Consider the following 26,153-nt stretch of genomic DNA (forward strand, 5'->3'; position numbering starts at 1 on the left):
AAAAAAAAACATTTGACGTCATAAAGTATACATACGCGCCAAGAACGCGTTCCGGAACTTTTATGTTCGCTACAGCATCCTTTTTCTTTTCCTCTTCTTTTCTTTTATAAATATATATATATACACTATGACTGATATAGAACATAATTATGTGACTTGGAGAAACAAGTAAAAAAGAAAAACCAACAAAGTTGAAATACAATATCTGACCAGAGAATATAGGTACTTGAGAACATATGAAGATGGATTATATGTTTATTATAAAGATCCAAGTGAAGGATTAAAAGAAATGACATGTTCAGAAGCCCATGGTAAAGCGAGCATTGCGTTCATACAGATCTCTAAGTTGTGTTCTTAGGCTATGGTATGCTTATTTCTGTCTTGAAGCGTAATCAACAAGACTTTGATGGTATGTATCCATGTCGCACAAGACAGAATTCTGATTTATTTTTAGGATTGTACAGATATTTTATGAGATTCAGAAACAGTAAAGGGTTAATGCAGTAAAGTTTAGATGCAGGAAAATAGACAGGATTTAATGTAACCTGATAGGTGGCAACAAAAGGCAGACCATCATGGTCGATTTGTGCCAGGTGATGAAGGAGGCCAGAATTGTGCTACAGACGGTGATGTGGATGTCTGTACTGCTCTTTTTGTAGCAGCCAAAGTCTGGGGAAGAGGTGGTCCTCATGGTGAAATTGACTATCGCCAGACAGCTGTTGAATTAGCAGGATGTATTTATCAACACTGTATTAATCATCAAACACATATGCCTTTGATTGGTGATTGGGCAGATCCTGGAGATGATGCTTATTTATTGACAAGACCTAGTGACTTTATTTTAAGTGGTTACCTTATATTTTACTATGTCAGTTCAAGGCTTTGTTATGAATATGAGCTGACTTTTTTTTATATATGTAGGAAGATACACAGCGAAAAGAACAATGGGCTAATGTAATTAATGCCATCATCAACTGTATTATGGCTCAACACAGTCTGAATCCTCAAACAGGTCTTATTGCAGACTTTTTGAAATTAGACCAGCGCAGTGGTGCATACCATCCTGCTCAAGGTCAAGTCTTGGAAAGTGATCATGACCCAGACTATAATTGGAACTCATGCCGTGTACCTTGGCGTATTGGACACTATTACATGTTGACACGTGATGAGCGTGTTCGACCTATCCTTGAGACGCAAGCTCATTTCTTTGCCGGTCAACTGGCTCGTGGAGGAGGTGGTGGCGATTGTGGTATCAAAGCAGGTTATAAACTCAATGGCCATTGTTATGTGGATTACACCGATATGGCCTTTGTTGCTCCCGCTTGCTTTTTGTTCTGGGTGCTTGAATGGCGTGTACAATTAGATCAAATTCTGAATGAAATGAGACAGATGGAAGCTACTTACTTTGGTGAAAGTATTGCTATGCTTTGTTTGCTAGATGCAAATGTACCTTTATAGATGTGTTACACATAAATCACTGCAAAAGAATAAAAATATACGCTTATATTTTTATTTATAGAATTCTTTCTTTCTTTCTCTTTATTCTTTTCTAATGACAAGTTATTTCTTTATCTTGTTGGTATTGTTCACCTTTGCTCACGCTCAAAATTTAATCAATATTGATGTGCCTAAACCCAATGAAATGATTTACAACAAAGAGTTACTCAACATGACATTCACTGTCATTGGAAGTCAAACAGGTTGCGTAGTCAATTAATATTTGTGTTTGTATTAACCTTTTCTTGTTTAGTGAGTCCAGCCGTAAGTGACTATTATCCTTCTTCTTTGATTGCAGATTTCGTATGGACAGAACGTGCCAATACGGCCAATGTCTTGTCTTTTAATATCGCTTCGGGACTCAACACAAGTCCATATCCCGGCGGAACTCAAAGCATTCAACGCAAAGAATCTTGGAGAGTACCTGATTGCCATTTCTTCTCCCGTTACTCCCCCACTGCTTATGATTTCTCCATTGTGTTTACACCTGTTTATCCTGTAGCTACAGAAACATCACCCGCTACTGGCATAGCTCAAGATAAAATTGTTATTCCTTTATCTATCACTGTCGATAATTCCACTTTTCCCAAATGCTAATAAGGATTGACCTGCAATCCATTGTAAAATAAAAAACGGCTCCTGAATATCATATAGAAAGATGACTATTTGTCACACAAGTCCAAGTTGATAGGCTTCATTAAATCGATAGCCAATCAATCATGGTAGGAAAGACAACGTTTTCTTGTTATTTTTAATGCAGTTTTCTAAAAAAAAAATATTGATCATTGGCTATGTTTTTACTTCATTTGTCTTGTGTACACTATATCGTTTTGAACCCATGGGTTGTATTTTTTCTTGTTCTTCCTCTTGTTCACTATCATTGCCTCCTTCTTCTTCACCTAAAATTACCCATTCAACATCGCCTTTCAAAAGGGCATCACTATAATCACTTGGGAAATGATCATTGATAAAAAAGGGAAACAAGATACGAAATAAGATACGAATGGACGATTCGTATCTCAATCTACGAATCACAGACTTGTTTAAGAGACCTGAAAGATGCAAGTAAGAAATAGGTCGAACAGGAATAGGGTCTTGTGTCTTTTGATTAGGCGGGTATATCGAAATCTTGTAGGAGGAATCAATAAACACAAGTGTGCCTGGTGGAGAACTGTACCAAAATGGAATTCGAGGAACAACATCTAATCAATTTTTAAACAACTAGAGCCATAAAAACGAGGTATATACCATTGTTATACGTATGATTGAAGATCTTGCAGTTGATATCAGGCGTAAAGGATTTACCAAAATCTTTGTCGCCAATATTGGGTTGACCAAAAGTATAAAGACCTGCAAAGTGCTGCATAAGAGGACTTTGGACTTGTATCATCTTTGCTACAAATACTATAGAGAATTAACTTGGCATGATTTGGGGTATAAACTTACCTGTAGCAAGTGCGCCACCTAAAGAATGGCCAGTAACATACAATTTTTTTTGTTTGTTACCATGGATCAACTGTAAAATATGATGTTCAGCTTGAGTATAGGTGCTTTGATGGCGAACAATGGCTGAATCATGACCAGCCCAGTTGGCATCTATCGGATCAATGACATTGGTGAAAATATTTAGGGAAAGCATCTTGATGATCCTCAGGATGCCAATCATAGAGGAAGTAATAGACTTGGAAAGTGATGCGCTGCTTAGATCAATCTGAATATGAGAATCAAATGAATCAGGAAATGACTCTGTTGATTCTGTAGCTCCCATTGCATCCCAAAATCCTTTATGAACTTTTCCCATATAGCCTTGTGCTCTTGATGAAATTTTGGTTAGACCAGCATCAATATTAGTCACATAGTTTTGAATGTTCAAGGGGTTTGTGCTACAAAGAACATAAGTCTCTAGGTTTTTTTTTCACATGTTTGTACCCTCGAAATACAACCATGATGGCATTTTCTTTTTCCACCGCATAAGCACATACGTTCTATCATTTATAAATACATACATTCATCTTAATGCTATTACCTTGTATCCAATTGCTTTAAATGTGTTTTCGACATCATAGCCTGCCGATGCCAACTCATATTTCACAACAGCAACATCTTCATAGGCTAATTTACTTGCAACTGAAAGAGTATGTGCGATTGATAATGAATATTCAGGACGTTTAAAATCAGGATTACTCTTTCCATAATTCGAGTCAAGTAGTCTTGATTTGGTTGTGTCTTGCAAGTTGTCCTGGGGAAAAAAACGCAAGTCGCCTACATTGATTAAGGCTAAACAAAAAAAAAAGAGGGGGTTACTCATCCATTGCATCGTTTGTTGTTTTCTTACACAAATAGCGATGTGTTGTATGCTGGCCAGCAAATCGACCCAGGACAATACGTATCAATTGATCACACATCATGAGTCCCACAAACCAAAAGAAAAACTGGGTACGGATAAACAAGTTGATGAGAGGACCAATGATTTTTGTGTGTGAGATGCTTCGAGCAATAGGCATTAATCGCTTGTTTAAGAGACCCAAGATACGAAGTATTATGGGCATACAGTGTTGAACTAGTTTTACCATGACATAAGCACCCATAGGTACTGTCAGGACAAATACTGAGCCCAAGTAACAGAGTAAACTGAGAATCCAATGTTCCTTGTAGTTGGCATAGTAACCCAGGACTGCTGGGATTAAGGCCAATAATAATGTGATTTCTATCAGCCGTGTCAAATTTTGATTATTTTTCATACAGAAGAAAAGACAAAAAAAAAAAGAATAAGAAGAGTTGATAGGATACATATTTAAGCGGTCATTAAATTTGAGCCATTGGATGTAGAGTGCACAAGGCATATTTGTTTGTAACCTATCCTTGACAGGCAAGAGTATCTTCTTTTTCGTCTCTTTAGACTGTCTTTCTCTAAAACTAGTATAATTAAAGAAAAAATTACATAATCGCACTGAAAGTAGTTTAACTCTTTCTCTTACTGATTTGTGTAACTAATGATGTAAAGTTATAAAAAAGGATCGACGATGACTATATGACGCAAAATCACAAAAAGTATATTGTTTGATTTAGAATGAAGAAAACACTTGAGCTTCTTGGGCAAAAAATGGATTGAAGACAACAAGGCAATTTTTGAATTTAAGTTTGTGCCAAGATGTTGATTAGATATTACTTTAAACATCAACTTGTGTTCACAAGCAACATGATAAATAAAAAGTCCGTCTACAAAACGTCATTTAAAGCCATCGTTTATTTTTTCAGGGTTATTTTTCCTTTTTTCTTCTTTTTTTTTAATCTTTTTCTTATGCCACATCTTCGCCTTTCAAAGTCATTAAGGGCACGTTTAATTGTTAGTTATGGAAAGGATTGGGTTCTTGTGATTTTGATGATTATCATCTTTTTTGCTATTGATATAATCACTCCCTTTCACAGAGAATTCTCTATTAATGACACTTCACTTATGCACAACTATGCAGTGAATGAAAGTGTACCTGTGTGGGCACTTGCAGTATGTACATAAACTATATATGCTGTGTTGATTTGTGAAATTAGGTCATTGCGATTGTAGCACCAGTTGTGATCATTGCTGTTATTTCCATTGGGGTCCGTAGAAGCTGGATGGATTTCAATAGTGGTTTATTAGGTATACTGAAGAAAACAATAAAATTGTATATTTACAGTACTTTAGGACTTGCTTTGGCTTTATCAATGACGATCATGTTTACTGATGTTCTCAAGGTTCGAATTGATAAAAAAAAAAGAAAAACAGTAATAACATTTAATGTAGATTACAGTAGGCCGTCCCCGTCCAGACATGCTTGATAGATGTCAGCCACCACCTGGCATTCAAGATCCACCATTACACTTATTGAACTATACCATTTGCACTGCAGATCACAACACATACGAGTTTAAAGATGGATTTAAGAGTTTCCCTAGTGGTCATGCATCATGTAAATTTATGATCTATTTCTTGTTATTTATGCTAACTTGTATTTTCCCTCTCTAGTCTCATTTGCAGGCCTAGGCTATTTGTCTTTCTTTTTGGCAGGGAAAATGCATCTTTTTGATCAAGGAGGTGTAAGTTATCAAACTCGATATGAAAGAAATGAGTATTAATATTATGAGAATAGCATACTTACAAGAGCTTTGTGTTCTCTTTTCCTTTTTTGGGTGCACTCTTGATTGCCATTTCTCGAATTCGAGATTATCGTCACCATTGGACAGATGTCTTTGTGGGTGGCATTATTGGTAAAGACATATTAAAAAAAAGACAACCTCATACTCATGACTGTATGTATAGGCACTGTATTTGCTTATTTTTGTTATAGACAATACTACCCTTCCTTAGCTCATAAAGAATCACAAAAGCCTTTCCCACCACGTCTTTCGAGTCCTGAGGACATTTTCCCTGGAGACAACCCCCACCATGACGATGAAGAATCAGCTGTTGTACATCCAGGCGACTCCTTTTACGGTGAATGTAGAGACTCATTCGATTCATCTTCTAGACTCTTATCCTAACTCATCTTTAGATACTGAACGGCCTGGTACCACTCGATCTGATAATCGTAGCTATACTACTACTCAAGTAGAGTCTCCACCAAACAAATACAATATTGATCATGTCGAACAAACTCAAAATTCCTCTAGCACTTCTTCTTTCCCTCCTCCTCCATCACATCCTAATCATAAACACCATCATGAATACCGTTCGTGATTTATTCCGTTTTCTTTATTATTAAATACAATGTAGATAGTTTGTTAATTCGTGTTTGCTATAATCATTCAGACATCTTTTTGAACCTTTCCCTATAAATGAAATAAGAATCCTATGTTTTCATTATTGTGTATTTTTACATGGCTAAAGTAAGATCATCCAACTAATCATAACAAATAAGTAAAAACATCCATTTGTATGTATATTTTACCTTGACCATCATGCTCTTTAACATGACTTCCTTTTTGTCAAAACTTTTGTTTGATGCAGATATCAAATCTTGATTTGTCTTGACTGAATTTGCTTTATGAGAGCTATTGAGAATGTTAAGACATGCTATCAATAGATATGCTTATTTTACGGTATATCATGAATGGATTCTAAAGAAACATGTTCACTTGCCAAGTCAATTTGCTTTCTTCTGATAATATCTAGTTCTTTGAATAATCGCTCTGTATCTTTACCTATACAATCTGTTAACACGATGTTGACATTGGTTAGACATGCCATATATTCTGAGCTCATCATTCTGAAATGCTCTATCGACCTTTTTGAACTCTTCATTCAAGTTTCTTATTACATGCTCGTGAGCTTCCATCATGATCAACAGGTAAGAAAAAAAAAAAGGGAGAGAACACAACAAGGCGCATGATACTGCCCATATAAGGACAGAAGAAATATTGGACTTGATTTTTTTTATTTACTGGTGTTAGCAGCAGCATCAGTAGAAATAGTGTTGGAGGATACTATATGCAATATTATCAGCGACTGACAAGTTGTCAGAGTTGTATTTCTGAACATCGATAGTGCATTTGGTCAATCATAACAACTAATGGGGTACCTTGAAATATAAGCAGTAAAAGCTGTTTAACAAAGCTTACATAGTCAACTTCTTGCTTTCATTTATTGTTATTTGCTGAAGAATATCTATGATCATTTTTTGGTCGCATTGTCTCTGTCCAACAGTTCTATATGTTCTTGTAAGATATACTTTTTCAATTTTCTTAGGGGCCACCGTTTTTTTTAGGGATATAACCGTGAGGGATCCAAACAACGATGGCCCGAAGTAAAAAAAAAAAAAAAAAAAAAAAAAAAAAAAACCAGCAGCCCTTAAGAAAATTGTTCTGCATTATCACCATCACTTTTAATCAGTTTATACACACTATATCACTGCAATGTCAATTTGCTCACAGCATGAAAAGAAGTTGAAAAATTCCATAGAGGTTTATAACCTCTATTCTCTCTCTCAGCCAATAAGCAATGAAAATCCGCTATATACATTTTACTGCCATTATCATCATTTTTCGACAAGAAATTATTTCTTGTTTATTCTTTCAATATGTGCCATCTAGAATAACACTACTCATAACTCTGGCTCACTCTCATCGCATTTACTCAACCTCAGTTGCTCTCAGAGAAAAATTTTTTTAATGATTTTATTTGCCGCACGTATTAGTGGTCTTGAGAGGGAGGTGCTCGACAATTATTTATTATAAGAGGGTTAAAAGAAACAAAAAAGTACTACAATATCAAAAGTACAAAGAAATCAAGAAAAAAAAAGAGTAGCTGTTACGAGGAGAAACCTCTCAAGGTGAAAGGTCATTCTCAGCGGCTATTCGCTTAATTTGATATCGAGTGCTGTGAAGGACAGAGAGGTAGTGGAACTGATTATTCTGCATGGTATGAGCCCGAATCCGAGAAAAATTGAAGGATGCAAGTGCATCTGAAACTGGATCCAGAGAGGTGTCTGGCCACAAAAACTCCCTGATCAAGGCATTCCAGAACGGAAATTTTTTGGGGCAGCGAAAGAAGAAATGATAGATCGTTTCCTGATCACCACACAAAATGCATGCAGCAGTGGGAAAGCGAGCAGGAAAAATCCTAGACAAAAGCATACGAGTGGGAATCTTTTGGGTTAGAAATCGATACATCACGTTTCTCTGCACGGCTGTAATTGGCGTGCGTCAAAAGTACTTCCAAACCGCAGAAGAAACCTCTTGCCGGGTAACGAAATCAGACGAGGAAGCTAGTGTAATGGCCTTACGGAAAGCATAGTCACCATTTTTGAGAGCAACAAAATTTGCGTTGTTAAATGGCAGTTTCAGAGTACGCACAAAGAAAGAGAAACCAAGAGACCGCTGTATTGCAGGAACATGCACAGGATTGTATAGTTCTAATGAAGTACGAACAAGGCATTGACAAAAAAATGGTTCCAGTTGACAATGGTTTTGATTCACTGCTTGAAAGTATTTTCTAACACTACGTCGAATATCCAAGGAAAAAAAATAAACCGATATTGGTACCAAATAGTAACTCTGTGGATGGTACTCATACATATAGGAAGCTGCTACTGTACGTAACTTGAGAGGCAAGTCAAAAGTGTTGGATGGCAGAACAATGGAGCGTAAGGGCAGTAAAAGACACTCGATAGGATTTGGCATGTATGTATACTGCTTCCTAGGAATAGCATCCATTGTCTGGCAGCACATTGTGGCAGTGTTACTTGCCAATTGCCTGAGTTGGCCTGGTCGAGAACGAGGAAAGAGCAGACCCAAGAGCAGATATTTGGTCTGAAGCAAATCACGAGCATGCGCAGCTAGAAAATCTTGAACTACAAAACGTTCAGCTTGAGGAACCAAGAAAGGATCAATCCGATAATAACAAAGTGTTTTCTGCTGAGCGAATAGATCAAGAATGCCAAGGCCACCATGTCATTTTGGTGCAGTCATTGTTTGCCAACTTATGCGAGGAAAGATTTGCCGGTTGACAAAGGAAGAAATGACAGCTTGAATGACTTTGAGGATGGCTTGACTAGTAGGGATTACCCGCAGAACATACCAACATTCAGAAAATAAGAGTGAACTAGCCACATTGGCTCGACCAACAACAGAAAGACTGCGTGAAGCATGGGTATCCGCCAGTTGAGAGCTTCTTGTAAAAGGAAATCATTACCTTTGTTTTCCCTTCAGTGGAAGTAACCAAGCGCTAGAATTTGGATCAAGGAGCTTCGGTATTGTCCGCTGAATTGATCTATCTTGAGCTAATTTTTTGAATAGACCAGGAGATCTTTCATCTTTCTCTCTCCAGGATTTCCCTGCTTTAAGATGTTCTATTTCGGCAGATTCATCCTGCAAAATAGTAATCATTTTTTCGACCTTCGGAGAAAGAGATGATAAAATAGATGTATTTTTGTGATCTTGTAAAATTTTGCTGCGTTTGGATTGAAGCTTCTTGAGTGTCTTAGATCTCCAGTTGTTACGCTTGATTTGGAGGGATCGAGTAAAAAATTTTACTTGTTCTTTCAAATCATCCTAGAGAAATTGTACTGAGGGGCAATTAGGATCTAAAAGGTTGATACTTCTCATTTACTGTTCAATGTGTGCTGTCAAACCGTTTCTGTATGTGGATAGCTGGGCAAGGTTGGGGTTACCTTTCCAAAGGTCACTTCCAGGTGGGGTGTATACTAGTTGATAGTTGATGGAAAGCAAGGCATGGTCAGTCTAACTGTAGTTGACGAAACTTTGAGCCTAGAAGTTACATTGTCAGCATAAGATTGGGTGTGAAATATATAATCAATATGTGTTCGACTACCAGTGGTACTAACATATGTGGGAAGAGGATCGCTTTGAAAGCAATCTTGAAATGCAGTAAATAGTAGATCATTCCAGCACGTATCAATGTTGGATTTACGGTAAATGTCATAGTTGAAATTGCCAGCAATAATAATAGGCAAAGACGTTGACCGTAAATGTGACATTAATGGTTGATTGGAAGATAATGTGCGAAAGAATGTGGATCGACTACTACGATAAGCAGGAGCATAAATATTGAGGATATACATAAAAGGAATGGAGAGTTCAGAGGCATGAGCGATAGACGCTAAGGGAAAGCGGCCATTGGCAGACTTGATGGTGGGATGTGCTGTAATTTTGTAGTGAGATTTTAAGGAAACAATGCCACAGTGTTCTGTCCAAAGACTAGATTTAGTCTGGAACTTGAGATTGAGCTGTTTCTGTATATTAAGTGTAGATGCGTGTGTTTTTTGTAAGCATAGAATGTCATATTTAGTTGAACGTAGAAAGCAGATGAATAAGAGTTGTTTGTAAGGATCTGAAGTTTTCGTAAGGCCACGACAATTAAGGGTGGCAATTTGCATAGAGCCTTTAGACATATATTATCTTATTAAAAGTCAGGAGAGGTACCTGTTGATCCACCTGTATTATGATTAGACACCACTCTATGTCTCTCGCCATGGTTAAATTTGATCTTTTTACGCTTCTGGATAAACCTTTCTAAGTCTAAAGCCTCTTGGGTTGGATTATTGCTTGGAATATTTTGAAGATATTCATCATCATCCTCTCCATCGGTGTCAATGATTTCTACGTCACTATCTCCTTGCTCTTTCATTTCATGATCCATTAATTCAGACTCGACTAATAGAGAGAGTTTGAATAGTCTCTGTTGCTATTTGAGTAAGAGGAGCGGTAGTCAATGAGGCAGGAGAGACAGTTTGCTTAGACTTCACACTTTGTGACAGTTTCCTATTAGGAGGATTGGGGCCTGTTCTACTAGTCTTGTCTTTTGTAATCCCAATACGCTTATTAAGAGGGTGGCCTGATCTATGATTACGACGAGGACAATCACGATTGATATGACCAAGCTCATTGCAGTTATAACAACGACGAGTATTAATGAGTTCCATGCAATCTGCTCGACAATGGTCGGATTTTTGACAAAAACAATAAAATTGGATCATTTCATCCCACGTAAGCAGAAGTTCTCGATCAAATTCGGGCCAATCCACTACTCGACCAAGTTGCTCAGGCTTAGTCTTGTGAGGATTATTCAGATCAAGAACGACATATCCCTCGCCCAAAAACACAGCACCGTCCATATGAAATCCCAGATCCAGGACTTCACCAAAATGGGAAAAACGTTTTTTCATTTGCTCGCGGAGAGTTGAAGGATGAATCAAAGGGAGTCTTTCAACCTTAACTCGAGCAATTTTGGCGTTTTGGGGCAAGCTGCGGTAGCCTTTGATAATCGTGTTATCTTCTATCTGCAAACCGGAGTTGACCAATTTATTGTACACTTCTAATTCGATATCCCAGCATGTTTCAATAAAGCGTTTCTGCAAATATTGCGCTCAACAAGTGCCAAAGAAATAATACTCTTTATTTGTATTGAATGGCCCAAGAAACTGTTTAAGGCCATTTACATCATGAATATTAGTGATATAAGTCAGACACTATCTTTTTCTAAACCGACAATATAAGGCGTAATGGTACCTGGAGAAAGAGTGCTGTTACTAGCATATTTTGACTGGGAAGAACCAGAAGTGCGTGCAGATGAAGAAGTAGAAGCCAATAATGACGACTGGTTAGCAGACACAATAGCTCTAACTGTTACTTGCGACCAGGTTTTGAGTGCATTTTCGTTATTACGACACCCTTTGGAGGATGTCATGTTGTGGGTTGGGCTGAGAAAATTTTATTTAGGTCGTTTCATCCCTCAGTAATGCTATAATGATAGCATAAAACCTGTTTATACATGCGCGAATACTTCAGATACCTTCAAGCAATGTTTGCTACCATCTATGATACTTTTGGAGTTAGTTTGAACCAAAAAGAGCGACCTGTAAAAAATGGTCAAAAGGCATATTTGACCAAGAGTTCCATTCATGAAAACCATCGATTTGACAACCTTCAAGCTTCTTTTTGGCGCTACAAGACGAAAAACAAAGATATCGACAAGCTTAAATACTCGAAATGTGCGTCAAGCACTATATTTCTTGACCAATGTGTTTGTTTGCCAGTTGTACTATAGAAATGGCAAGATATGAGCGGAAACCTCATAGACATTTTGGTTATTTCTTATGGACCACCCCCTATCAGACACGTTCAAACCAAAATTCGCAGAGTACCGGATAGAGAGGGAATGGTTCACATAACTGTGGCTAGAGAAGAGGCGTTCCTAAAAAAAAGCATAAAATGCATAAATGTACGTTTACTAATGACGAACACTTCATCCACTACAAAAAGAAGCATTTTGAGAATACAATTGCTATTAGTTTTTTAGTGTCTCTATTTCTTCTGCTTTATTTCGTAATGTTCTATCTTAACACAAATAAATCATGTATCTTTTGATGTATTTGATAGATTATTGGTTTTTTATGTGATAAACAATTGAACCTTGTTTATTGTATGAAATGTAGTCGACTGATAAAACATCTTTTACAAATGGACTATTTTTCCTTTTTATTTTTCATAAAATGGCTACAATCACTTCCTCTTCTTTAAAAATCGCATACTCATACAAAAGTGATTGCTTTTTGGAGTGAATGGAGTGTTCTTTAGCCACCTCCTCTCTACCTGGTACCCTACGAATTCCGGTTTGAACATGTCCGATAGATGGTACTCCTTAAGAAAAAAGGGAGTAGCTCATACAAAAACCAAAGAAAAAAGGATATTGCCAAGCTATTAACCGAAAGAAAGCAAATTTTAAATGGGTTTATCAAAAAACACAATCTTGATCTTGAGGGGCCAAAGAAGAAAAAAGCAATGAGAATTCTTTTTTTTTTTCAGGATGGTCAATGGTAATGTCATTGACAAAAATTCTCTATGTCTAAAGGCAACAGTGAGAAGTAAGACTCGTATTCCTTGGTTGCTATATGCCAAACCAACATGAAAAACAGTAGATCATCCATATGGCTCCAAAAGTGTCAAGTTGTTCCTGAAGCAAAATTTGCAACAACTCTTTGCCCATAAGGTTTGTTTAGTTGTTTCTTTAGCTAATTCTTGACCTGATAATCAAAACAATGATGTTATTGAAAAAGCTAAATCGATAAGAGGTGCTCTAAAGAAATATACATCGAGCTTAGGTTCACTAACAGCTACTGAAGTCCAGTACTTCATCAATCAAGTATATCTTGTGCAAGATAATATGAAGAAATGGCCAAAAATCAATTATGATTTTTTTAAGCAATAGAAAGTTTGTAAAGGATATTGAAGAAGAAGCTACTAAGCAAATTCATATACTTAATATGGCAAATGTAATATCGGAAGTTTACCATTAAATGCTGAAAAAAAGACAAAAAACGTATACTTGTTTTCTCGCAATAGCGTACGATTTTCAGATATTTTGCAGACCATATTTGTTGACTGTATCTCATAACGCTGGAAAAGCATTTCTCATTATGCATTGATCTTATGTAAGCTGATTGTGTCTATTTCAAATAACAAGGTCCTGATTCTGAGTAAGATTGCCTTATGACCCTTGGAGGACTTTATGCGAAATTCATCCTCGCTTATTTCTAACCTCTTTTGTGTATATAACGCTTTGATGCTCTTGAAATGTGTAAATTCAGGAGATATCGAGCAAGTCTATAAAAAACTGCAGATGAAATACAGAAATATTTAAAGACTTGAAAAAACGAAAGAAATAACAGAAGGATCATACACAAACGCTTGATGAACGTATGTAACTCAGATAAACATTGGTAAGTTTTGTTTATTCACAACATATTCACATTAAAAATTGACTCTTTTTAAGTTCTTTGGTATCTTAAGTAGTATAGTATATCTTGGGAAGAGTTGTTGCAAAAACGCTTAAAGCACAGTTTAAATCCACTATTCTTTGATGCATCATTGTTCAACAGCCAGATTAACAAAATAGTCTCTTTTTTTTTGTTTAAAATATGTTTTTTCTCGAGCCTAAAAAGCGATTGATACTGTTGATTTAGTAGTTGGATGAAGTTTATTCTTTTGAAGCATAGAGGATTTCAAGAGCTCTTGGAATTGAACTTTTATTTCATCGAAAATTTTTGGAATTTCAGATTGACTCAATGTAGGTCTCAATGACTCTTTCCAATTCCCAACACTTTTTTTTGGACACCAGAGCTTGAAACGGTTTTTAAGATATAATCAATGCAAAAGAATCCATTAAGGCAAAAGTGTGTAAGCAGCTTCTACTTACCATGTGCGACTTGCTACTTTTTTAATCGTTTAGGGAAAAAAGAAAATGCGCAAGTAGTACAATCTTTTTGTCTTAGCGCAATCCTGCTTTTGAGCACTGAAAAGCGTACTTTCAGGAGAATGTTGGGTCGAAATGACATTACCCTATCAATGACATGTCATTGATTTCTTTTGGTAACTCTCTATTAAAGTAAGCTAGAGAGAGCTAATTTTTTTTAGCGAATAGATTATAATCTGTTACTGGAGGCTATTTATTGAATTGAACGGAGTAAGTAACGCTCAAGCTTACAGAAAACAAAAGATGAATTTAGGTACATTTGCCCTTGACACAATCATCTCTACATTCAGCTTCTGTCTTGCAGCAGTCATCCTTATAACCATTGTTTTTCTTATCATAAATGACGCTCTTGTTTGCGCATGTAGGTGGAGCAGTAGCAGTAGTAGTAACAGTAGCAACAGTAGTAGTAGTAATTTGACAAGGAGAGCAATAGTAGTAATCGTTGTTTGTTCCTAGTTCAATACCAGTATAGGCAGATCCAACAGGTGAAAGAGAGTCATCAGTCATTAAATATGCAAGTTTAGTCTCATCATCTTCTTTTGGTATCGCAATTGTAGAGGAATACTGAGTTTGATCAGGACAAAATTGAGTATTGCGTCTAGTAGAGTGGTCTTCTCCATTTATTGTGAAATCCACGCAGCTAAAATCAGGTGTCAGTACTACATGCCATATAAAGACTGTTGAGTGAAGGAACAACACTAACGGTAAATTGGCGATCAGGAACAACAGCCGAAGCAAGTTGACAAGCACCGGCAGCTAACAAGGCAGACAAATCAATCTTCATAATAAAGGATGAAGAAAAGACAGAGTACAACGAAGAAATTAGCTTTTACAGCTTTGATTGACTTTACCATTGTTTTTTTTATTGGTTTTTTTATTGGTTTTTGATGATCGCAGATTTTTTTAACAAATCTATCATGGTCGTGTTTAACTACTCTTTGAGGGCCTTTCCTTTGCATGAATGTCCGCATTCTCCAATGTAACATGTAACACCAATCGACTTGTTTTCATTTTATACTTCTTGTTATGGAATTAAGCGATATGATATTTTTTTGTATGAACAAAGAATTCAAATCAAATACCGCAGAAAGCTATGCTCTGACACAGACCAGTCTAATGCATTATGCATCTAACATTCTGGACAAGTGATCGATATGCTGTACTACCTCAGGAACTGAAAAGTCTTGCAGTGTTTTCACTCTTGATTTACTGGATTTCTGAAAACGCTATCTGCTTTTTTGAATTGAACTAATCACTAATGAAGATGCTAAGCTTATGAAAATACCTACAAGATACTTGTAAGTAGCACAAAAGAGGATCACTGAATTTGTATACTGTTTATATATCATTGGTACACACATCTGTAGCTCGGTTTTGATGAATTCCCCTAGCCATTTCTTAAACAAGTTCATACTTGAGGAGACGATTGTCAGTTTTTCATTCATTTATTTCGTAAACCAATTATTTGTCACGAGCAATAATGTTACAAATATTGGATAGTTTGGAAGAAAGTTTTTTCTGCGTATCAAACTAAATTTGATAAAACCCTCTTCAAGTATCAGGCTATAGTATACCATGCATTTAACTTTGATTAGTACGTCATTAAAAATATCTCAAATATAGCTATGATTCCTCAATCATTAAAAACATAAAGAAGCATGCCATCAAACTAGTTTCCTTTTTCCAAACAACTGAACTTTGCACAAATGTCTAAAATCATTCAAAAAAAATGAGTAGCATTTTTATTAAATTGTGAGCAGAAGCACTATAAATAAATATTATGCTTTGAATTTGAGCCATAGCCTTTTTTTTTTTTTTTTTTTTTTTTTTTTTTTTTTTTTTTTGGGTAGAAACTACCTTTATATCTTAAGCAGTGTCTAGAATTCTGTTTTTGAAAAGTCGTTTCTTTCTGTTCTTGATTGTTCATTGTATTCAGAGTCTCACAGATTGCATTTCGCGATCTTTTGATCATGGACCCTCATGTTTCACGTCTTCTGCTACTTGCCAATATATTCTATCTCAGTTCCTAAATATTTAGAGAGCACAGGATGTATTGTCGTTTCTTAGTTTTATTGACAAAAGATTCTCCAACAAGACAATATGAATTTGATGAGCAAATGATTCAAATCAAATACTCTGTATTCTCCTTGACAAAAAAGAACTCTTTATATTTTTAAATAAATAGCTACTTGAATTCAAACTAATTGACTATTGAAGCTACAAAGGCTGGTTGACAAACGAGACATATAATGTTCAACAAAATGAATGAAAAGGCATCTAATGAATTCAAACAGAGAGAGAGAGAGAGAGAGAGAGAGAGAGAGAGAGAGAGAGAGAGAGAGAGAGAGAGAGAGAGAGAGAGAGAGAGAGAGAGAGAGAGAGAGAGAGAGAGAGAGAGGGGGGAGGATTGTTGCATAAAAATATGACAAGGCATCAAATGTCATTATGGGTCTCAACATGCTATGTTGTTAAATTAAGTTTTCAAAAAAAAAGAGGATCTTTCACTTTAAAATGATGTCAATTATGCAATCTTTTCTTGGTATGACAAACGTTTAGGTGGTGTGTAATGCACTTCTTACTTGCAGGCAATTAAAAACAGTGTGGCTTTTATCAAAAAACTTGTCGAGTGAAACATGTTCGTATGAGTAATTAAAAATTCTTAAATGATGTTATAACCACTTTTTTAGTGCTTGTGTATCAAATGAACATGGTTTTCAGTACCTAATTTCGTCAAAGGTGCTAAATTTAGATATGTCGCCTGGTTTTCTTTAAAAGGCAATCCCCAGAAAGAAGTCTTTGTTGTTATAAAGAATACATTTTAAGTATTACATGATGAATATTGGTGATGTGAAGAGTATGTTTACTATCTTCAGTTAGTATTGTGATATGCTTTGTTTGTCATCGAATGGCAACCTCGGCAACTGAAAACAAAAATAAGGAGGGGCTGATTATTTTTAGCGAATTGTATTTTTTTCTCATTTTCTTTTTCTTTCTTTTCTTTCTTTTATTTCTTTTATTTCTTTCGAAAACATGTTGTTTAAAAAGAACAAGAAAAAGATTCCCGAAGCTGGAGAACCAGGCATGGTTTATAGCATGACTCCTCGTCATGGTCACTCACACGACGTTTATGACGAAAACAATATTCGTCAAGTAGCAGGTTGTTTACCTATTGACCCTATTAACAAACGATTTTTGTTAGTCACTACTTCGAGCAACCCCAATGTCTGGGTGATTGTAAGTATATAAAAACAAACAAACATAAACTTATTCATTTGTAGCCTAAAGGCGGTTGGGAACAGGACGAGACACAGCAGCAAGCAGCTATGAGGGAAACTTGGGAAGAAGCTGGTGTCAAGGGAAAGATCACTCGACACATTGGTGTATTTGCAGAAAAGACAAAAGCAGGAGTCAAGGCACATCATTGGATCTATGAATTGGAAATACAGGAAGTTTGTAAAAAGTTTCCCGAGCAAAAGAAGCGAGAAAGACGCTGGGTGAGTTTTGTGTGTGTATGTATACATATATACTCATGTATGTCTAGTTTACCTATGATGAAGCTATGCTTGTAATTAAAGCACATTATATTCATGATGCTCTTGCCATGTCGAGTTTGAGTCCACTTGCTCATTCGAATGGATCTGAAGATCAACCAAGCGAAAAGAAAAAGAAAAAGAAGGACAAGAAGAAGAAAAAAGACTCTGATGATGAGGAAGAGGAAGATTCGGACGAAAAGAAGGAGAAGAAAGAAAAGAAGAAGAAAAAGGATAAAAAGAAAGACTCTGATGAGGAATCTGAAGAGGGAGAGGAGGAGAAGAAGAAAAAGAAAAAGGACAAAAAGAAGGATTCTGAGGATTCTGAAGAAGAAGAGGAAAAGAAAAAGAAGAAGGATAAGAAAAAGAAGGGACAGATTATTGAAATGACAGAAGAAGAATTGGCTAAACTTCCACCTTTGCCTGCCATGAACCCAACACCCCTAGGTAAAGTGGATGTGACTCCTCCTCCTGCTAAGACATCACCTGTCAATGAACAGATCAATAATCCTCTGAGTCAGCAATTGAGTCAAACATATATTTCTCCTCAACCTAACAACAGACCTTCTCCTCAACAATTTCCTATCTCTCAGCCACCACTGCATCATCCCACTCAGCAACAATATCGTTCCCAACAATCTTATCATCCCCAACAACAACAACAACAACAACAACAACAACAACAACAACAACAACAACAACAGCAGCAGCAGCAAAGACCACCTTATTATCCTTCTCAACAGCAACCTTATTATCCTTCTCAACAGCAACCTTATTATCCTCCTCAACAACCACAATACCGTCCTCAAGCATACTATCCTCCTCCACAGCAACAACAGCAACGTCCTCATCCTCAAATGCATCCTCAACCATATTAAACTCGCTAATAGATTGTGAATCACGTGAATAAAAAGCAACGATTTATACGAAATAAAAAATTGTTTTTTCTTTTTTTCTTTTCTTCTTTATGAATAGTGACCCTACTGAACAAGACACGACTGCTTTATATATCATTTTAGGTATTGAAAAGACAGCAACTCCTGAAGCAATAAAAAAGGTATCTATTCTTTGAAAAGTTAGACTCGCTAAGCAAAAATAGGCCTATAGAAAACTTGCCTTACGTTATCATCCTGATAAAAATCCAAACTCTGAAGAACAGGCAAGTACAATATATCACCCACATCTTACTGATAGTCTAATAATAGTTTAGAAGTATCAATCATGCTTATGAGGTATACATCAAGTCTATTCTGTTTGTCTTCATTTACAATTCTTATTTTTTGCTCTAGCATAGATTCTTTCCGATCCACGAAAGAAACGCATTTATGATAGATATGGTAATGTGGGTTTGAATATGGCAAACACAATGGGAGGTGCTGGTATGTTTCTGGATCCAGAAATAGAAGCCATGGCCTTGGCATTTTTTTGCTTGGCTTCAGTCATTCTTGTGACTGTATTGATTTGGCTTGTGTTTGTGTGTCTAAGGGTAGATGATTCAATTAAATGGCCGTGGTCGATTGTGTTCATACCTTTATGGTCGCTGGATGGACTTTTGTTATGGGCTTCTATTTATCGCATGAAGCACGGTGATCCATACGAAGAACAAGAGGAACCGCGTGAAACAGACGAATTATTAGGATCCACGAAAAAGAAGACGACTCGATATGTCAAATATCAGTTTATCAGCACATGTCTTTTAGTTTTATTTCAATTGCTCATTGTTCTCCAGTTGGACAATGTCGTACAATGGCCAGTGACTTGTGTATTTTTACCCTTTTATGCGTATCAATTAATGTGTTGGGTTCTTGGTAAAGGAACAGACATTGTGCTGACTGTACAAATCACCTGTGTGTTGCTACAGCTCATTTTTCCTGGTTATTCGTGGGCCATTGTATTTATACCGTGTTATATGCTTGGTATGTATTATGGTTATGTACTATGGAAGCAATACAAGTCATTTGCTAGTATGTCGGATATTCAGGCACAACAACAAGGAAAGCGGGTGGTCTTAATAGCCTCTGTTGTTTATGTCAGTGTGGCTGCCTTATTTTATACCGTTTTAGGATTCATTATTTATCGTCTGGATGGGTTTGTTAGTATTCGACTTGTATATCTGTTTATTCCTGTGTTTATTATTTTGGTAAGTATGGTATGTGTGTATTTATTCATACTAATTTGTATGCAGAGTATCTTACTTTGTTGTACGGGATGTTGTTTGCCTTGTATGCTCCTTGCTTCTTCTTTGTCTCAAGAGGAAACCATAATTGGCTCGAGCAGAAGAATAGCCGAATAAATGTGTAACGAGGGCTGGTGCTTTATATGTATTTTTAGTTTCCAGCCCCACAATAATTTCTTAGCATTCTTTTTTGTTTAAAGTTAATTTATTCTTTCTCCCCTTTTTTCCAACTCTTTTCTTTCTTGTGTTGAATACAATGCTTAAAGACCCTCTTAGGAAACGCATATTCTTATCCTATATTTATGACTGGATCTTTGTGGTAGTTATGACTATTGCTTTTTTTGCGATTGACAAGATCGCACCTTTTCGAAGAAGGTTTTCGCTCCAGGACAAGACAATCATGTTTCCATATACTGAGCATGAATCAGTACCTATTTGGTTATTGGCTGTAAGCCTTGATATACAAACAATAGTTTTTACTGATCAGAAATGTATTAGATAGTTGCATTTGTCGGTCCCATTGCTATTATCGCTTTTATTTCGCTCAGTAACATTGGTTATAAGCGAAGTTTTCATGACTTTCATAGTGGTGTTTTAGGTAGGTCAATAAGAAAGAGATAACAATCCGACTAAAACGAATGATTTTAGGCCTTTGTTTAGGATTGTCTATGACTATCATGCTGACAGATGTCATTAAAGTAGGAGAAAAGTACCAATAAACATACATTAATCGCAATTTAGATTACTGCTGGTAGACCAAGACCCGACATGCTATCTCGCTGCCAGCCAGCTGCCGATGCTGTCGATCCTTTATTTGGCCTATCAAATGTAGATATTTGTACTACCGATATCAATACACATATCATGATTGATGGGTTCAAAAGCTTTCCTAGTGGACACTCTTCATGTAAGCGCACACTATTGGCACAATGAATACTGATTTGTCTTGTTTAGTTTCGTTTGCAGGGTTGGGTTTCTTGGCCTTGTATTTGGCTGGCAAGATGAAAATGTTTGATAACCATGGTGTAAGTAAATGTATGGACACATATGTGTGTATACTGATATGCTAGTAGTATACCTACAAGGGGTTTATGTTTGCCTTTCCTGTGATTGGGGCTATTTTGGTTGCTATCTCTCGTACAGAAGACTATAGACATCACTGGCAGGATGTTACCATTGGTGCCATTTTGGGTACTATTTGTGCATTTTTTGCTTATAGACAGTATTACCCTAGCCTTTCTCAAAATGGTTGTGGTGATCCCTATTCTGCCCGTGTCACTTATTATAAAACTAGACTAGATGAAGAGCTTGGTATTGTAATACAACAACAACAGCATGATGACAATGAAGAAGGCTCTTCTGATTTTATTGGTAAGCATAATGCAGACAACTGTTCTACCAACAGTCAAATTCCCCTGATCAATAAAAGAAGCAATTAAATCAAAAGATCATCCCATTCTTTCAAGTATTCGATTTTCTCGCTTGAGAGTGGTGCCAGCCCAAAGATATATACGATTGTGAGTGAAAACCCAAACAAAGCTGTGCCAAGCCATTCAAGATCAACAAGAAAAGACATGATGAATTTCAATTCAACTTCTTTCTCTTTTTTATAAGTAAATAATCATTGTCTTTAAAGGAGAAATCATAACCTGTGGTTGGGACTACTGTGATATTGACTGACGATACTAACTCTTTTGATATCAATTGTTGTTTATTCTAGATTTCCTGTCATTGTCCAGTTTTCTGACACAAGTGACAGCTTAGACACAGTAACTTTGCCTTATTTCACACCTTTGAGCAATTGAAAGAGCGCTGTATTTTTTACCCCGACCTCTTATTTAATCATGCTGGATAGAGTCTAGCCGAATGGTCATCTTCAATGGCATATCACTTTCTATCATATTTGCTTTAGGTCATTTCAAACTGTCTCTTCCTTCTGAAAAACATAAAATTTTAAAATTTTGTGTATAATAATGAGGCATTGAACAGCAAGCCTTTTCTCAATTTGAAACCACCTTCTGGCACATTGAACATTACACTTGATCTTAGCCAAAAGGCCCAAGAGGATACACATTGAACACCGCAGGAATAAGCTTGGTACTTCCTTTTATAACCCTTCCAAAAGAGTGCATTTTCGTCTCCAGACCCCCCTTCCCATTTTCTTATGAAAATGTTCTAGTGCTACTATTACTGTAAATAACATCTCCCCGAACTTGAGAAGACAGCTTGAAGAAGGCCTAAGTTACAAAAAAATGAATAAGTCGTTGAGGACAATCCTTCGGCATAAATGTTATCGGAGATTGAAATAAACAAGAATTTGAAGATACATAGAATTTGTAAATCCATTTATGTAAAAATAAGTACTTACAAAACTTCACAAATCACACTTTTCTATCGTTACCTGGCGAATATGTGAAACGAATTTACATGAGTGGTCTTTATGGCTCCAAAGTCATATACTGGCATAGTTTGAATTACTTTAACAAGTTAATCAAATATTATCCCAACTTGGAAGAGCTCTCTGTGCCAAATACCTATACTTTTTTCTAGACAATAATTATGCGAAAACGCTATGAAGGCAATTTTAAATATATCAACAAGATACCATCTCCATTCATCAATCAAGAGATTGGATGCTATACTTATGCCGCGCTATCAATGCGCAATACAATCAAAAAAAATCTTGATGTGTAATAGCCTATTATTTGATGGCATGCGCTTGTGCTATGAGTAATTCCGTATGCTGTTAAACAAAATGGACGAATTCAAATGCCTGGAGGAATCGAAAATAATGAAGTACACTGACATTTCTTTACTTGGACTGGTTCAAAGGCTCGACGCTTGTACTCACTTGAACGAAATAAAAGTGGTTCTGCATCCCTTTAGCCGCCTAATGTGCAAAAATCAAGGAAACATGTATGTATTGAATTCAATTACAATACAACACTTCTTAAATAGCAACAAACAAGGGTCTATAGACGCTGTAACAGAAAGAATGGATATAATTTAGCTTTACAGAAAGACATAGGTGATGCAAAATAAGGACTCCATCATGCTTTTTTTTTAAAACAAAATGTGAAAAATATCATATCGATGGATGTAAATCCTTCATTTATATACCCAAGAGATCAACGTATACACAAAAAAAAAAGACACGACATCAATGCAAAGATTCTATTAATTGGCAAAGTAACGAGGTTCGTTAAATACATGATATCTATGTCCACGAACACCTTGGCCATAAAACATGGCAGGATATCTGAGTGTAGGAATGACTTGAGATTCAGGAATACGATCATAGGATGCTTTCCAATACTCCTTGGGATTCTGTACCAGTTGGAATTTACCTGTTTGAATTTCAGTATCTGTAATACCGCCATGACTGACACGAGCATAACCCACACGGCGTAAGCCACGGAAACCAACATATTCGCACCAACGATCCCAGTCAGTAGGATCAATATCATTCATATCGCCACCATCAAACAACAGATGGTAGATTTCTTGTTGAGGCTTTGTGACGACATAGCCCAAGAACACAAAGGGATTAGGACTTGTACGCATAATACGTGCAAGTTCAGTGGTTTGCTGAATTCTGTCATTGTAATTCTCATCTTGACCGTTATGGCTAACAATGAAATCAACGGGTTGGCCATAGACATCCAAAGTAGCATGAATAGCACAAGCAAGTTCACCCACAGGGGAAGGTAAAAGATGATGCTCAGACTTAATGATGGGGAATTTAGAAAGCATTAAACAACCCCACGTATGTTTCATACTAGCAGGTCCAAAGTCAACATAATAACCAAGCTCTTCAGCAATCGATTGAGCCCAATCACGGTTACCCATAATGATTCTCATTGTATCTGATTCAAGTAAACCTAGGTTTTAAAAAAGAGTTGGTTAGTTTATTCCTTGTCATATTTTCCTCCTCTCCTTACCCACAACGTCCAGTTCTAAATCTCGAATAGCATCACGCATACGATGTTCACTTGCCCACATATCGTTATCTAAAGCAAAATGAATAGTCCAAATAGCCGCTGTAAATGATTTCTCAGTAGTAGTAAATGGAACAGGTGTCTTGGCATGTGCCATACGCTTGGTAGCAGCCAGAGCAGAAACAGCAATCAAGCCAGCAACAAACAAACGTGTCATGAAACGAGCATGCTTCAATACATGGAATTGAGCTAGCTTCTTTTGAATATCTTGCATGGCTTGCTTGTTCGCATTCAAAACACCAAGACCCGTCAAAGCCATCAGGGTGACCAAGATAGCATCTGTACGTTCACGCGCATAGACACCACCAGGCACAAACTCATAAGCAACAACCCACACATGAGCCAGACACAAGACGATATAGGTCAAAAAGGAAATTAGCATGGTCTTGAAAGGAGGTTGTGTGGAAATACCACGGATCAAGGCAGGCATAATCGACAAGAAATAGGCACCTAAGACAAGACCTGCATAATAAGCAGTCCATGCAGAATAGCAGTAAAAGACAGCACATGAGGCAGCGCCAACAGCATACCAAGCAAGACTTGTAGTCAAGCGACGGTAAGGAGAGATCAACAGACCCACAGCTAATGCAGCAATGGTAGCCACACCCCATGGCACAGGTTCAGGACCATAGTTGGGATAGCCATCCACAGTCCAACGCATGATGATGGAAGAATCAGTGAACATAGAATGAAGAGCAAACAAAAGTGAACCAAAACCAAGACCAGCCATGACTGAACTACCAAAACGTCTATCACCTGATGACAAAGAACTCAAGTCTTGACCGTTTTCTGTTGATTTGCGAACAGAACTATCGCGCATCATGATCTCGACAGAGGCAATGATGCCCAACACAATACCTACATCATTCCAACCACCGTTTTCTTTATGCATGATGGGCCAAATAGGATTTTCAGTAAACCAGGCCATCTTGACAACATTGTGCAATACAAGACCAAGACCCCAGATAAGAGCAGAGCGCTCCAAGTCACCTGTATGCTTTCTTGATTCAAACCAGCTGGCAGTCCAAGTTGTTAAACTAAGACCAATACCTAAAGCAGTCAAGGAGAGTCTCCAAACAGGATCTGTCTTGAGATAAGAAGCAATACCAATCAAAGATACAAAATGAAACGCACCGCGATATTTAGCTACAAAGCGTCTCAAGGGTGCAATACCATTCACAACAGGCATCAACACAATAAGCAAAAATGCTTCAAAGCCAGAAATACCCATATACCAAAGAGGGAAATACCAGATTAAAAGTGTCAAGGCAGTCAACATGGACCAAAAGACAAAGGCTATCATATACATGTGTTATAACAACATACAAAACTAGATTGACTTACCCAAATAAGTCTCAGTAGCAAAACCAGCAAAGGCAGTTAAAGTACGCAAAGTAGAAGGTGCAATACTTCCTTCAGGGCTAATCCAATCATATATTATTAAGCAATAATAATAATAAAAAAAAAAAAGAACTTACTTGGATGCATAAGGTACAGATCTGATAAACAAATTTAATTAACAAAGTCACATTTTCATCTTACTTACGAATCAGCAATAGGTGAAATGCCTGTTTTATCCACAATAGAAAGTTCAAAGTTCTGAAATTCAATGGCAGTTACTGCATCAAAAGCAACATCGTACAAAATTAAAGACCATTCAAAGAAAGCATAGGTTGTATAAGCTATCACAACAATGAATATCTGCTTCCCCCGTCTTTTCTTTTTGCATGCTTACCTCCAGGAATTCTTTGTACTTTGTGTTGAATAAAGAAATAAATCATCGGAGGTAAAGTTGTAAAAAAAGCAGATGTCAAAAATTTCCTGTAACGAACAGCAGTTTGATTTTCGGCTAAAGTGGAATAAAGTACGCCCAATTGCCAAGGTAATGTACAGAGCAAGTAAAGCACCATAGCAATATCATGCGTTAAATGATCGTCTGTTGATGTGATATACACCCATCCACCACAAGCCACTGTACGTACAATACCAACCATCAATAAACTCAATCCAGTTGTTTCTGATACTGTCTTTGCTGAATGTGTAATGTAATAATACCATAAAAACACAAGTGCAAAACGAGGTCCTGATGTTAATGCAATCAAGATTTGAAATAGTGCTCTTGCAGGATATCGGTCGCCTGTAGTTGCACTTACACTTGGAAACCATTCCTATCGCTAAACTCAGTAATTCATCATATACATACA

At 36.8% G+C, this 26,153-nt stretch overlaps 11 protein-coding genes across 11 annotated transcripts; 7 read left to right on the forward strand and 4 right to left on the reverse strand.

Annotated features, from left to right (window-relative positions):
• The first annotated feature begins 17 nt into the window (after positions 1 to 17).
• B0P05DRAFT_537435 (Six-hairpin glycosidase-like protein) lies at positions 18 to 1,502 on the forward strand. Its single transcript, XM_051577729.1, has 6 exons — positions 18 to 168; positions 223 to 311; positions 359 to 409; positions 455 to 503; positions 553 to 868; positions 922 to 1,502. Exons 1-6 carry the CDS (start codon positions 128 to 130, stop codon positions 1,456 to 1,458), a joined length of 1,083 nt encoding a protein of 360 aa, XP_051435848.1. The 5' UTR covers positions 18 to 127; the 3' UTR covers positions 1,459 to 1,502.
• Positions 1,503 to 1,537: 35 nt separating this feature from the next.
• B0P05DRAFT_537438 (uncharacterized protein) lies at positions 1,538 to 2,178 on the forward strand. The gene is made up of 2 exons (XM_051577730.1): positions 1,538 to 1,700; positions 1,751 to 2,178. Exons 1-2 carry the CDS (start codon positions 1,553 to 1,555, stop codon positions 2,092 to 2,094), a joined length of 492 nt encoding a protein of 163 aa, XP_051435849.1. The 5' UTR covers positions 1,538 to 1,552; the 3' UTR covers positions 2,095 to 2,178.
• Positions 2,179 to 4,237, reverse strand: B0P05DRAFT_537439 (class 3-domain-containing protein). Its single transcript, XM_051577731.1, has 6 exons — positions 3,833 to 4,237; positions 3,524 to 3,774; positions 3,427 to 3,482; positions 2,944 to 3,380; positions 2,746 to 2,901; positions 2,179 to 2,699 (listed from the first exon to the last, which is right to left on the reverse strand). The coding sequence occupies exons 1-6, from the start codon at positions 4,083 to 4,085 to the stop codon at positions 2,287 to 2,289; spliced, it is 1,566 nt and encodes a 521-aa protein (XP_051435850.1). The 5' UTR covers positions 4,086 to 4,237; the 3' UTR covers positions 2,179 to 2,286.
• Positions 4,238 to 4,777: 540 nt separating this feature from the next.
• On the forward strand, positions 4,778 to 6,209 carry B0P05DRAFT_537445 (phosphatidic acid phosphatase type 2/haloperoxidase). The gene is made up of 7 exons (XM_051577732.1): positions 4,778 to 5,002; positions 5,047 to 5,137; positions 5,183 to 5,232; positions 5,282 to 5,447; positions 5,504 to 5,574; positions 5,628 to 5,745; positions 5,798 to 6,209. The coding sequence occupies exons 1-7, from the start codon at positions 4,799 to 4,801 to the stop codon at positions 6,016 to 6,018; spliced, it is 921 nt and encodes a 306-aa protein (XP_051435851.1). The 5' UTR covers positions 4,778 to 4,798; the 3' UTR covers positions 6,019 to 6,209.
• On the reverse strand, positions 6,210 to 6,837 carry B0P05DRAFT_537451 (uncharacterized protein). Its single transcript, XM_051577733.1, has 4 exons — positions 6,722 to 6,837; positions 6,576 to 6,678; positions 6,426 to 6,528; positions 6,210 to 6,377 (listed from the first exon to the last, which is right to left on the reverse strand). Exons 1-4 carry the CDS (start codon positions 6,813 to 6,815, stop codon positions 6,351 to 6,353), a joined length of 327 nt encoding a protein of 108 aa, XP_051435852.1. The 5' UTR covers positions 6,816 to 6,837; the 3' UTR covers positions 6,210 to 6,350.
• Positions 6,838 to 14,494: 7,657 nt separating this feature from the next.
• B0P05DRAFT_586212 (uncharacterized protein) lies at positions 14,495 to 15,029 on the reverse strand (the record flags this gene model as incomplete). The annotated part of the gene is made up of 2 exons (XM_051582494.1): positions 14,495 to 14,859; positions 14,906 to 15,029. The coding sequence occupies 2 exons, from the start codon at positions 15,027 to 15,029 to the stop codon at positions 14,495 to 14,497; spliced, it is 489 nt and encodes a 162-aa protein (XP_051435853.1).
• A 2,009-nt stretch (positions 15,030 to 17,038) lies between these two features.
• Positions 17,039 to 17,852, forward strand: B0P05DRAFT_56742 (NUDIX hydrolase domain-like protein). Its single transcript, XM_051581134.1, has 3 exons — positions 17,039 to 17,479; positions 17,524 to 17,739; positions 17,803 to 17,852. The coding sequence occupies exons 1-3, from the start codon at positions 17,276 to 17,278 to the stop codon at positions 17,812 to 17,814; spliced, it is 432 nt and encodes a 143-aa protein (XP_051435854.1). The 5' UTR covers positions 17,039 to 17,275; the 3' UTR covers positions 17,815 to 17,852.
• Positions 17,853 to 18,722: 870 nt separating this feature from the next.
• B0P05DRAFT_537470 (DnaJ domain-containing protein) lies at positions 18,723 to 19,202 on the forward strand. Its single transcript, XM_051577734.1, has 4 exons — positions 18,723 to 18,832; positions 18,875 to 18,934; positions 18,981 to 19,007; positions 19,065 to 19,202. Exons 1-4 carry the CDS (start codon positions 18,743 to 18,745, stop codon positions 19,125 to 19,127), a joined length of 240 nt encoding a protein of 79 aa, XP_051435855.1. The 5' UTR covers positions 18,723 to 18,742; the 3' UTR covers positions 19,128 to 19,202.
• Positions 19,130 to 20,068, forward strand: B0P05DRAFT_578742 (uncharacterized protein; the record flags this gene model as incomplete). The annotated part of the gene is made up of 2 exons (XM_051581879.1): positions 19,130 to 19,915; positions 19,961 to 20,068. 2 exons carry the CDS (start codon positions 19,130 to 19,132, stop codon positions 20,066 to 20,068), a joined length of 894 nt encoding a protein of 297 aa, XP_051435856.1.
• A 139-nt stretch (positions 20,069 to 20,207) lies between these two features.
• B0P05DRAFT_468123 (phosphatidic acid phosphatase type 2/haloperoxidase) lies at positions 20,208 to 21,390 on the forward strand (the record flags this gene model as incomplete). Its single annotated transcript, XM_051574411.1, has 6 exons — positions 20,208 to 20,399; positions 20,450 to 20,549; positions 20,600 to 20,649; positions 20,693 to 20,858; positions 20,906 to 20,976; positions 21,025 to 21,390. 6 exons carry the CDS (start codon positions 20,208 to 20,210, stop codon positions 21,388 to 21,390), a joined length of 945 nt encoding a protein of 314 aa, XP_051435857.1.
• Positions 21,391 to 23,128: 1,738 nt separating this feature from the next.
• On the reverse strand, positions 23,129 to 25,943 carry B0P05DRAFT_578744 (uncharacterized protein; the record flags this gene model as incomplete). Its single annotated transcript, XM_051581880.1, has 7 exons — positions 23,129 to 23,832; positions 23,893 to 25,245; positions 25,294 to 25,370; positions 25,428 to 25,448; positions 25,496 to 25,631; positions 25,685 to 25,702; positions 25,778 to 25,943. 7 exons carry the CDS (start codon positions 25,941 to 25,943, stop codon positions 23,129 to 23,131), a joined length of 2,475 nt encoding a protein of 824 aa, XP_051435858.1.
• Positions 25,944 to 26,153: the final 210 nt, after the last annotated feature.

This window comes from Gilbertella persicaria (genome assembly GCF_025201335.1).
Source record: "Gilbertella persicaria strain CBS 190.32 chromosome Unknown B0P05scaffold_15, whole genome shotgun sequence".
NCBI lineage: Eukaryota > Fungi > Mucoromycota > Mucoromycetes > Mucorales > Choanephoraceae > Gilbertella > Gilbertella persicaria.

Bases quoted from the DNA above. Each gene is read 5' to 3' on its own strand.
- B0P05DRAFT_537435 (XM_051577729.1), top strand. From the start codon at position 128: ATGACTGATATAGAACATAATTATGTGACTTGGAGAAACAA. The intron at 312-358 runs GTAAAGCGAGCA...TTGTGTTCTTAG, and splicing joins GACATGTTCAGAAGCCCATG to GCTATGGTATGCTTATTTCT. The intron at 869-921 runs GTCAGTTCAAGG...TTATATATGTAG, and splicing joins GTTACCTTATATTTTACTAT to GAAGATACACAGCGAAAAGA.
- B0P05DRAFT_537438 (XM_051577730.1), top strand. From the start codon at position 1,553: ATGACAAGTTATTTCTTTATCTTGTTGGTATTGTTCACCTTTGCTCAC. The intron at 1,701-1,750 runs GTTGCGTAGTCA...TTTCTTGTTTAG, and splicing joins TGTCATTGGAAGTCAAACAG to TGAGTCCAGCCGTAAGTGAC.
- B0P05DRAFT_537439 (XM_051577731.1), bottom strand. From the start codon at position 4,085: ATGGGTGCTTATGTCATGGTAAAACTAGTTCAACACTGTATGCCCATA. The intron at 3,775-3,832 runs GTAAGAAAACAA...TTTTTTGTTTAG, and splicing joins TACAACACATCGCTATTTGT to CCTTAATCAATGTAGGCGAC. The intron at 3,381-3,426 runs GTACAAACATGT...TGTTCTTTGTAG, and splicing joins ATCATGGTTGTATTTCGAGG to CACAAACCCCTTGAACATTC.
- B0P05DRAFT_537445 (XM_051577732.1), top strand. From the start codon at position 4,799: ATGCCACATCTTCGCCTTTCAAAGTCATTAAGGGCACGTTTAATTGTT. The intron at 5,003-5,046 runs GTATGTACATAA...TTGTGAAATTAG, and splicing joins TACCTGTGTGGGCACTTGCA to GTCATTGCGATTGTAGCACC. The intron at 5,138-5,182 runs GTATACTGAAGA...ACAGTACTTTAG, and splicing joins TTTCAATAGTGGTTTATTAG to GACTTGCTTTGGCTTTATCA.
- B0P05DRAFT_537451 (XM_051577733.1), bottom strand. From the start codon at position 6,815: ATGATGGAAGCTCACGAGCATGTAATAAGAAACTTGAATGAAGAGTTC. The intron at 6,679-6,721 runs GCATGTCTAACC...CAGATTGTATAG, and splicing joins TGATGAGCTCAGAATATATG to GTAAAGATACAGAGCGATTA. The intron at 6,378-6,425 runs GTAAAATATACA...TGTTATGATTAG, and splicing joins TAAAGAGCATGATGGTCAAG to TTGGATGATCTTACTTTAGC.
- B0P05DRAFT_56742 (XM_051581134.1), top strand. From the start codon at position 17,276: ATGTTGTTTAAAAAGAACAAGAAAAAGATTCCCGAAGCTGGAGAACCA. The intron at 17,480-17,523 runs GTAAGTATATAA...ATTCATTTGTAG, and splicing joins ACCCCAATGTCTGGGTGATT to CCTAAAGGCGGTTGGGAACA.
- B0P05DRAFT_537470 (XM_051577734.1), top strand. From the start codon at position 18,743: ATGAATAGTGACCCTACTGAACAAGACACGACTGCTTTATATATCATT. The intron at 18,833-18,874 runs GTATCTATTCTT...AAGCAAAAATAG, and splicing joins CTCCTGAAGCAATAAAAAAG to GCCTATAGAAAACTTGCCTT. The intron at 18,935-18,980 runs GCAAGTACAATA...GTCTAATAATAG, and splicing joins ATCCAAACTCTGAAGAACAG to TTTAGAAGTATCAATCATGC.